Here is an 11,442-nt window from a genome sequence, read left to right on the forward strand (position 1 = left end):
ATTTTAATAAAATTAATTTTACCAAAACATATTAAATAAAATTGATTTTAGGTGGCATAGTGTATTTGTTCAGCTTATGTTGACTAAATCTATTTTTGACGGATAATGTTATTTCTTCTTTGCTTTTAAGGCCCGTTTCCTGCTTTCAAAAGTGAACCCTTCACAGACTCATAATAATATGTATGCCTGGGGACAGGTAAGTGTAAATAGCAGGTCTTGCAAATTATTTCTTTGTGTATTTATAGTTTGTTATTTTAGTGAGAGCTACATTTTTTCCTACATATTTGGTAACAATTTCTGTTGGAAAAGTAATGAAAAAATAAGAGTAGAAAATAGAATTAGTGTTTGGTGGCACCATAGAAAATAAAAAAGTGATCATATCAAATAGAATGCTTTCATATTTCATGTTTAGCCCCACACGCTTGAGGAAAAAAATCAGTAAAGTGTATAATAAGATAGGAAGTGATGATTTAAGCTTAATGCTGCACCAGGAAGCACAGAAGGTCACAGTAAGCCAGGAGACGTCAGGGATTGCAGTTGCATGGGAGAGGCTGGAGGCTTGGAAATGATTATTAGTATATTTCAATTTGTTAGAAGTCCTACCTCTTGGTACAGTGTAACCATGTTTACTGAGCGTACAATGTACAGCACTCTGTATTGGTACTTTAGGGTACACAGCGATTGTCCATGCCTGTGAAGAACCTGTCTTCTAGGATTAGAGATAAGATGCTTACCTAAGTAATTAAAATACAAGGCAGAATGAGACATGTGTTATAGAAAGATGTGAAGTATTAGAGAGGTTAGAAGAGGGAGAGGGGAGGAGGTCACCTGGGGCAGCAGGAGAGGGTTATGGTCAGAAAAGAGCTCAGAAAAGGGCCATTTCCTCGTGGAATGGCTTTTATTTCAATAAGTGGAAATTACATGAGGAGGGGAATTCTGGGTAGAGGTTTGTATGGGCTAAGGTACAGAGTACATGTAGGGACAACTAGTAGGACTGACAGCTGGAGCTGCATTGTACCATGTCAGGGACTGCCACTTCGGGGACTGAGGAGCTGAGTCTTTGAGTAGTGGAATGTTATTGAAGGTTTCAGACAGAGGGCGAATTGGAGTCTTAGATAATATAGTTGAATCTTAAGATGAATTGGGAGCAGTCTGTAGTTGAAACTGTATCTATTGAAGTAATCCAGGTGAGAGGGAGTGGAGGCAGGATGGTGAAAAGGGATAGATTTGGGTGATATTTCAAAAGTAGACTGCGTGACTTGGTTAGAAGTTGCAGGAAAGTAAAAGTTACTCCAGGGCAAGAGAGCTATATGCAAAATCTGAGTTCTGATTGGATCCTGGATTAAAGGGAGAGAATAGCCATAAATTAATTGGATGGTTTGTGAAATGTGAATATGGGCGACATGTCAGATAGTACCATATTATCAGATTTCTTGAGTGTGATAACGGTGTTGTGGTTATGTAGGAGATTGTCTCTGATCTTAGGAGATCTGTCCTGAAGTGTTTGGGGGTAAAATGTCATGATGTCTTCAACTTGCAGAAATGATTCAACAAGGAGAAGAAAAAGAAAAGGAAAAATATGTAGAAACGTAAAATAAATGTGACAATGTTACTCAGTAATTTAGGTCTAGAGTATGTGGCTGTTCATTGTACTTCTCTCTCAACTTTTCTTAGGCTTTAATTTTTAAACAATAAATAGTTAAGGGAGAACATGGTAATTTGGGGTTTTGAGCTGGGTAAGCAGGAGACCATGTGCCGGGAAGTGGGAGGGCGGACAGGAAATGTGTGGCTTTGGCAATCGGCAGGGCAGTGACGGTGGGCTGTGGAGAGGGGACACTTACAGTCGTCACGGTGGGTGCTCGTCCAGGAGAGCAGTGACGGTGGACTGTGGAGAGGGGGTACTTACAGTCGTCATGGTGGGTGCTCGTCCAGGAGAGCAGTGACGGTGGACTGTGGAGAGGGGGTACTTATAGTCGTCACGGTGGGTGCTCGTCCAGGAGAGCAGAGGGGCCAAAGAGGGGTGAGATGGAGGCTTGAGGCAGTCCAAGTGTAGGAGTATCTTATAAATAAGCAGAGAAGTGGAAGAAAGTGAAAAGAACACCATGTGGTAATAGGTGAGGGAGGACTTTTTGGAAGGAAGAGGACGGGGTAACACACACTGAGATGCTGCAGACGCTTGGAAGAGGATGAAGACTGAAAAAAGGTAGATGACTTGACGACTAGGAGGTCATTGATGGCCTTTGGTTAGCAGTCTTAATATAGTGCTTGAGCAGAAGAGAGAGTGTAAAGAATTAGTGGGTGGTAAAGAAGTGGAGGTTGTAAGTGTAAACGATTTTTTTGCAAAAGTTCCCTGTGTTTGAAGAGTAGGATAGAAGGACGATTGTTATAAGGGTAAGGACACTGAACTTATTTGTAGACCAAGTGTAAGGAGCTAATATGGGAGAGACACCGAAGAGCAGCTTGTAGGTGTTTAAGATCCTGGAGAGGAGGCAGTGTGGTCACGAGCCCTATGGTGTATAGTGTGTGGGAGTCAAGTACTGGTAAGGAGGCAGGACATTTCTTTCTGCACAAGCGCCTAAGTGAAGGGTGAGAAGAAGGGCAAAGACAGAAGGATTTTGAGCTGGAGTGAAAGCTCACATTAGATCATTGCTGTTTCTTTTCAGTAATAGAAGATTGTTTGCTGAGAGTGAGAAATGCTGGAGTTAAAGACTAGAAAATAGAAAAGATTACAGACAGCTATAAGGAATATGAGAACTCAACAGAGGATGAATAAAAGGCTTTTACAGCAGTGGTGAGGGCCCATTTTATTTACTGACAGTTTCCAGAGTGTGCTTCCATAATATTCTTTCACCATGCTTTGTAGTTCAAGCATTGCATCAAAGATGAAAGACTTGGGGTAATTTAGGTGTGGAGATAAGAGATGGACACATTCAAGGGCGTAGAATAATTTAGAGCACTGCTGAACAGCTGACTCAGGTCCAGGCGAGTAGAAGATAAATGAAGCGATAATTGGAATTAAGGTCCCGTCCCTTTGATTGCAGAGGTGCCTCGAAATTTTGCCCTGATATCTCTACATTCACTTTTTCTCTGGGTGATGGCATCCACTCCTCTGCCTCAGCTTTCATCTGAGGCTAACTTGCACATCTCCGTCTTTGTTCTGGCGCCACGTTGAGCCAGTCTTGGATTTCTCTAACTGCCTGCTGCGCATCACTTGTTTGCTGTAGACGTTTCAGAGGCAGCGTGCCCCAACTTGAACGTGTCTCTTTTGCACTCTCTTGTTCTTCCTGACTTTCCTCTTCTTACAGAGGCCATCGCTGAGCTCTCAGTTCTCAAGCCTTGGAATTTTAGTCGTTTACATTGCATCCCATCTGCCCCTATTTATTCACCAGTGGCTTGATCTATTTCCCCGTCCACTCCCTCCTTCCCTGTCACTCACCAAGGTCGAACCCTGTTTCTTATTCACGTGGAAGGTTGGAATTACCTGCTGAGTGGCCTCAGGGCTTCAGCCCTTTCCTCCATTTTGGCACTGGCCAGACTGGTCTCCCTAAAGCAGTTCTAAGTCAGAGCCCTGCCTAGAAGTCTTGAAAAGCCCCTGTTGAATTACATAAAAACCCTTTATATTGCTGTTGAGGGTCCCCTATAGTATGATCCAAATAACGTGATCTACTTTTAGCTAGTATTTAGTCTTTTTAGCCAAACTGAACTTTTCACTCCACTTTGAATACACTGAGCATGTTCCCATGTCTGACTTCATCCCTGTCACCACTTGGCCACGTCGTAGTCATCCCTCAAGGCAGAGTTCAAAGTTCACTGACTCCATGAAACCTTTCTTATGATTGCATAACTGGATATGTGTAACATTCCTCTTCCTTCATCCCCTTTTTGCAGCCATTTCTGATGGCACTTATTTCTCCTGTTAGATTATAAATTACTTGAGGGCAAGAACTGTGTCATTTTCATTTTCGACTTTCCACAATACCTTAAACGTAGCATATATTGAATATAATAGATATGGACAAGAGAACAGCTTAGAGTATGTGGGAGGTCTGTGGAGGTGGTTAGCAGTTAAAGAGGTTTTGTGATACAGATAAGTAAATTGAACCCAAGGTCTTAAAGTCCTGAAAGGTGAGGAGGTTTTTATAGCAAGGAGAGGAGCTTAATCTTGGAAGGTGTGGAAAGGGTCTGTAGCATCTGTGAGAGAAAGAATGCGTGCCCGTGTACTGCGTCCACATTTACATCCTCAGCATCACCCCACCCTCTGCCACTTGCTGGGGGGACAAAAAGCCAGCTATAATCTTGTGATGTGGAGGTTAAGAGTACAGAATGTACCATGAGTCAGCCTTTCCATTATGCTTAACTCTAGTCAGCTGAGTAGTGGTTTCAGTTCTGGATCCCACGACTTAAGAGAGACTTGACTTAGTTAAGAAGAAAATTGCAGGAGGTAGAAAAGGAGCACCAGTAAATAAAGTTCATGGAAATGTCAGTCTGTCACTATGGAGAAGGGGAGGTTAAGGGAGACTTTGTGATAGTGATTGTCAGCTCACATATCCGATACCCCTAGGGGCCAGGTGAGTAACAGGTGAGTGGAGCTGGCTGTGTCAGACAGCCTGACATCCTCAATGTTAGGAAGCAATGCCTGGGGGCAGGGCTCTGGTGGACTAGGCTTTGTGCATGGAAGACACAAATCCTTTTCTAAAGGGGGTAGCTCTTCCCCTCCAGCTGACTGTTGTCCTTCACATAATTCCATTGACAAAATTCTGGGAGCCTACCTTAGGCAGACGAAATAAAAGTTACCTCTTTGTGGCTGAATTTCTTCATTAACGAAGTGTGGTTTAGTTCATGGAAATAATGAATTGTTCCTCGTTTTTCTGGGTTTAAATTACAACATGGAGATGTAGTTGGTAGGCTTATACAGTGAAGACCTTGTCGAGTTGTAAAATATGGAGAGGCTTCATTCGGGGCTGGTAGTTGGAAATGTAGACCCTGCAAGTTACTTAACTTCTCTTGGCCTTTGCTTCCTTATCTGTTAGAGAGTTTAATAATACCTGCTTGATGTGCACAGTAGTACTCAGTAAATGTTAGCTATTAGTTTCCCTTGTTATCAATGGAAAAAAAGTCTCTCCCTACAGATGTTTCAAATAGGAAAAAAAATGCTATTTTAAACTTGGAAGTTTAATTACTCCCGCCTGGAAGTAAAGGCATCAAAGGCAGAAACAAGAGCCCCAAAGTCTTTCTTGATCTATGATTTTGCTAGGAGAAATTATGTTAATATTTTCATAGATAATAATCATAATAACTAATAAACTGAATCTGTACTATGTTTTGGTCACTTTGCTAAGCTTTTTATGCATCCCTATTTAATTATTAAAACACTTGTATGAGGTGGGTGCTATTAACCCTGTTTTCAGAAGAGGAAGTAACTTACATGCTAAACTGTGGCAGGGTCCAGATTTGAACCTAGGCCAGTCTGACTCTAGAATCTGAATTTTTACTCATTAAGCTAAATTGATGATTGCAATTTAGGGAGTTAACTTGGTAGCCAAGCATTTTACTAAAAATTATGGAATCTGATACCTTAGTTTTCTTTCTGTCAGCAGTCAGGTTCCCAGTAAGTGTTGTCCACGGATGGCCTGCAGAGGGCAGCACTGCAGCACTGCGCTGTGCCGGGCTCAGGCCTCTCGCGGCAGCTTCGGGCACTGAGAGCAAGCGAGCCTGGCTCCTTCTGCCTCATCCTACCCATCCTTTAAAGAGGAAAAGGGTGCACTTGAAAAACGGAGATCAATCACCTGCAAATTTTCGATAAGATCAAGTTGAGCATTAGTATTTATAATTTTGAATAAGATCTCTGCAGTATATAAATTAGAAAATCCATATATATTTCGTCTTGACTAGGAGAAATAGATCTGGGATTAGGTTAATTGAGGTGAAAAACCTGTAAATGAAAAAAAATTAGGTATAGTTACAGGAAGAAAAAAGCAAGAGCTACCAGTTACTATTAGTTTGTTACAGTTATTATTAGCTATTACAGTTTATTATTTGTTACAGTTTTGAAAACTTTGCTTCTCTGTGTTAACTATGAATGTATAAGGAAGATATTTCATTATTATAGAATAATAGATTTTTCAAGAGGAATAATAAGAGCTAAAACATGTGTGCCTACAGTGTGTGCCAGGTCTTGTTCTGTTTGCGTTACAGTTTAACTCATTGAATCATTATAATTACCATGTGAAGTAGGTCTCGTTGTTACCCTTACTATACAGACTGGGAAGCTAACGCTCGGAGAGGCTGGCTCACTTCCTCCGTCCCGCAGGCGGTGAGGGGCAGAGCCAGCATTTGAGCCCGGGCAGTCTGGCTCCACGCTCGCAGCTTCCAATCCCCGTGCTGTCGTCTCCCTTCATTCTCAAGTTTTTCCAGTTCCTATGAGTTAACATATGAAATCACGTGGTAAAACTGACTTCCCTTCATTCAGGAGAGCTAGGGGCCAGAACAGAACCTCAAGAGCTGTAAATTCTCCTCTTGCATTGGCCTCTAACTTGTTGATCTCCTCTGAAAATTACTTAATTTCCATGTTTTAGGCTTTTTATATTTACTGATAAACAAGAACTTGAGTATCAGGTGAAAACTTTTAAAATTCAGCTGTAAAATCTTCTAGAAATCTTTTTCTTGCTGCATTAAAATATTATTAGTGGATGGGATTACCAGGGTCATTCTGTCAACACAGGTTTTATTAAAAGAGAAATTAGGAATTTTTCCTAACTCTTGTTAATTATTGGAACCTATAGAAATCAACTAAAATGGCTTGCATGAAAACTTATTAGCATAGTTTATTTAAAAAATGATATAAATTTGCTTCCTTCCAGCTGGTGTTTTTGGTAAAATATGTGCAATTAGAATTTTATTTTGGTAATACACAGGCAGCAGTAATCTCCCCAAGGGAGACTTATTCCCTAGGAGTGATGAAAGCACTAAGTCATTGCAGACAAATGAACACTTTACTACTTTAGAGGTTAGGTTGGGTGTGGAGCTATTCCAGTGGTTGGTAAACTGCAGTATGCATTTGACGCTGACCGCTTGGGGTTAGTGCAGACCCCACAGGCTAAAGGACGTGATGGTCCACAGGATTGCCCACGCTTCAGATGCCAGCTTCAAGTGGAATCCCAGGCTACCCGCACTTCTGACCAGCTAGCTACCTATCTGTGTGTGAGTGTGTGAGTGTGAGTGTGTGGTTCCCCTGACCCCCTCAGGTTTGATAATTCATTAGAACAACTCATAGAACTCAGGAGAGCATTCTATTTATGCTTACAGTTTTATTATAAAAGTTGCAAATTAGGACCAGCTAAATGAAGAGACAGAGTGAGGTCTGGGAGGGTCCCCATGGAATCCTGGTGCACCACCCTCCTAGCACATTGATGTCTTTGTCAAACAGGAAGCTCCCCTGAGCTTTGGTATCTTTTCCTTTTCGTGTCTTTACGTCGTCGGTGTGGTTGACTGAATCACCAGCGCCCTGTACCCCTCCCCGGAGTCAGGCTGTCTTAAAGCTCCAGCCCGCTGATCACATGCGTGCTCTTCCTGGTGACTGGCCCCGTCCTGAGTCAGGTCATCTCATAGCATAAACTCAGGTGTGATCTGAGGGGCTCGTGAATCACAAAGACACCGCTATTAGGGAATTCCAAAGACACAGAGTTTGTCTCTCAGGAATCAGGGACAAAGGCCAGTCAGATTCTTTGTTATACAACAGGAGCATGGGCATTATTCTGCCTAAAGTGATTTCCTTGTCTGTCTTAAACAGTTGCTTATTATGTTGCTTACACATTTTAAGGTATCACCCTATGTTTTAATCATAACAAATATCTTTTCCTCTAGGAGTCTGGAGCACCTATTCTCACAGATGATGTTAGTTTACAAGTGTTCATGGATCACTTGAAGAAACTTGCTGTGTCAAGTGCTGCTTGAAATGCTCAACATATTAAGGACACTTCAGACGAAATAATATTTCAATTTCATTTTTTTCATTTTTCAGTTCATCTGTGGAAACCAACAGAGAGATCTCTCTACTCTTTTTGTATTAGTATGGTTTGAGGCAACATATGGGAAAATGTTCACATTTGTCGGCTAAGCTGGAATATAAGAGCAATAAGAACAAATTTGTTTTGCTTTTCACAGTATTATAACTGGTTTTAGAAATTTGAAGTCTTTATAACTTAATTATATTAAAGAGTAAAAATAGATTCTGCCTGTACTATAGAGACATAACGCATTTGTATATTGCAGACAGATCCTAAGTGGCACTGAATGTCCTTGCTGACTTTTTGAAACGTGTTTCTTAATTTTAACCAGAAATAAACAAAATCATCAACAGTAGTGATAAAATCAGGTGAACATTTTTGCCTATTCATTGAATATTTTTCTGTGATCTTCAGCACTTAGATATACACCTTTTCTGTACTTATTCTGTTAGGGCAGATTTATTTTTATGATGATTTGTTTAGGAATCATTTGACTTTATATATGGTAATTTTCATGAAGATAATTTAATGTTTTTGGTCACTTGGAAAAATAGTTGAGATGGAAAGTTTTTTTGGGTAACAATCCCACAAGTGATAATAAATGTGAAATTCCCACAAAGTACCCAACTTATGTGATTAAGCTTGATAATTTTTTCAAAAAAGGAGATAGAAAATAAACCATTTTGTGAGAGTGCATTTTAGAAAGGCTTTACAGTAAAGGGGCTGTTGTAACTACTAAACCCAAATTGGTTTTTAGTGCATGGTTTTGTTGTTGCCCCTTGTTTTTCTGAGCTAAATTTTACATTATAGCTTTCAGTATTTTAACGCTATTTTGGGAGTTTACACATCACTTTTTGTTTCTGCTTCCACTTTGTGAAATTTATTAAGCTGTGGTTCTTATTGAAACAGTGTTATATGATATTTTGTTGAATTACATCATGTGGCGATGCTCAGTTCTGTGTTGATTTATTCATTAGTATCATTCACTTTTACCTTTAAGTTTACTTGTAGCAGATGTTTACATTGCTAAAGCCGGGTGTGTTTGGCAGTGAAATTTACATCAAGTACTGCAGATAAAGGTGGTGCTCTGACAGCTGCTCCAGAGGGCGGGCTGACGATTGTACTTGCATGAACACAATCATAGGAGGTGAGACACGGGAACCTAAAAAATTGTTTATATGTTAGATTCAGTTAGATTAAATAAGTTGCTCTGTTCCATTTTATTTAAATTGAACTGTGCTAAGCCTAAATACCAATAAAATATACTTTTTCTTCTGTTTTCCTGCTTATTTTGAAATCTAGAAAAGCCTGAGAAGCCTAATATAAAATTAGAGCGTTTATAAAATCTGTTAGTGGATTAAAAAGTTATTAATTTTTTTAAAATAACGGTTTTATTGAGAGATAATTCACATACCCATATAAATGTACAGCTCGCTGGTTTTTAGAATATTCGCAGAGTTGTATAACTATCACCATAGTTTTAGAACATTTTCATCACCAAAAATAGTTTTGTTTTTGCTATAAGGAAATTGTGTTTTGGGGTTCACATGTTTTGAATTGAGGACAGACCCTGTGGTGATGATATGTGTTTAATTGCCCGACCCTTAACTTATGCCCTTCAAGAATGCACTGTTACTTCTTCTCTTGAGTGGTAAGTTGGTGCTTAGCCCTCAACTGGCCTCTGCTGCTAATCAGCGGCAGCTGAAGGTGGTGCGGAACCTCTGTATTTAGAGGGTCAGGATGAACAAATACATCACCATCCCCTTTTAGCTTACCATTTGAAAGAAATCCCCCTGGATCATTTTTGTGTATAATTTAGCTATTACTAAATTGCTAACTATTTAAACAGACTGTTGAAGGAAGAAATGTTTAAGCCTTTTGATGAACTTAGAGTGGATAAAGAACATCCTCTAAATCACCAGCAGCACTGAGAAGCTTTGTTCTGTGCAGAACTTCGGAATAGCTTCTTGAACCTACTACCCTAGTGTTCTTATCTCTAAAAACGACTTTAGACCTCATCTGTGTACATGAACATTTTGGTGTAACAGGCTAAATTTATTCTTTTATTGGCAATCTGATTCCAAAGGTGAGCTGACATTTTCTCTGTCCAGTTCCCCGCTCGATAAACTTCCCTCTCATGCTCCCCAGCCCAGGACCCGCATCTAATGAATGTGCTTGTCCAGTCCAGACCAGAAACCAGGGGAGCATTGTCAGTGCTTACTTACTCTCCTCAGCCTCTTTGGTGACAAATTCTACCAATCCTGCGTCTCTAATGTCTCCCTAGTCTGTTTCCTGTGCCCCATCTTAGTGCTCTTCTCCCTTCATCGTCTCTCACCTGGATTGGTGAGGCAGCCTTCTAACCGGTCTGTCTTCCCGGTCTCCTCCATCCCTTTCTCCAATTCACTGAAATACAGATCTGATTTTGTCATTCCCTTTGGCCTCATGATAAAATCCAAACACTTCCACCTGGTAACATTGTACGCTATACTTCGAATTGGGCCCTGGGCCTCTCCTAGAAAAATAGCCAAAGGAGACAGTTGGACAGGTGGAGTTGGAGAGGGGTCTCTAGTTCGCTGAGACACTCATCTTAGTGTGGTGTTTAGGGTCCTATATTGTGACAAAAGCAAATGCATTCTTTATCAGCTGTTACAAGTTAATTGCTGTGGCTTATTGCACTTGGTTTTATTTTAAATGAACATTTTTTGTTATTTTTCAAACAACGCTGACAAATTAAGATTATTTGGTTTCTAATGCTTATCTTTACATTTTTATTTTCATTTTCCTGTTTCCGGTATACATGCATACATACTTTTTGTACTGTTATGTCTTGATTTGTATTCATCTTGAGCATTTTATCAAGTAATTCTACAGATGTTTCTGTTTCTCTTGTTTGCTTTTTAATAGTTTACCTTATGAAATTAAAACATTCTTGTTTATTATGTTTATTCTTCCTTCGTTTAATATATTGAAACAAAAGCTGATCCAGGTTTAATGGATTATTATCCAGTGAATATAATAATAAGTATGCAATACCAGGTGTGGAATAGTGAAGTTATATTACTAAATAAATCCAGAGTTTTTTCTTCCCCATCTGTGGATTATACTGACGTAACACCCAGTTATTTGGGTTGAGGATGTGATAAAGGGAAATTGGGGATTTTTTTTTTCCCCTAAGGAAACATAGAAAAAAATAAGTGGCAATATTTCTAAAGCATTTGGAGGATGGATAGAAACATTAACTTTAGGCTTTGTTAGATCAATATAAAATTAGCTGTATATTTTTAAAAGTTAAGGATAACAAAGACCAAACCAGCATACATAACTTTCATACCAGAATATGTAGCTTCCAAGCCAGTAGAGGAAAAGAGGCAATCATAATAATTTGATTAAAGAGAAGGCAAGAAAAATTTAAAAGGCAGCAAAGGGAAAGTATGGT

General features: G+C 39.8%; 1 protein-coding gene across 1 annotated transcript in view; it reads left to right on the forward strand.

Moving 5' to 3' along the window:
• Positions 1-9,285, forward strand: part of SEC23A (SEC23 homolog A, COPII coat complex component) — a 52,887-nt gene extending 43,602 nt beyond the window's left edge. The window contains exons 19-20 of the mRNA XM_046652673.1: positions 131-196; positions 7,864-9,285. Coding sequence (XP_046508629.1) covers positions 131-196; positions 7,864-7,953 — 156 coding nt within the window. The 3' untranslated portion in view covers positions 7,954-9,285. The remainder of the gene's footprint in view (positions 1-130; positions 197-7,863) is intronic.
• Positions 9,286-11,442: the final 2,157 nt, after the last annotated feature.

Source organism: Equus quagga, chromosome 2 (genome assembly GCF_021613505.1).
Source record: "Equus quagga isolate Etosha38 chromosome 2, UCLA_HA_Equagga_1.0, whole genome shotgun sequence".
Lineage (NCBI taxonomy): Eukaryota > Metazoa > Chordata > Mammalia > Perissodactyla > Equidae > Equus > Equus quagga.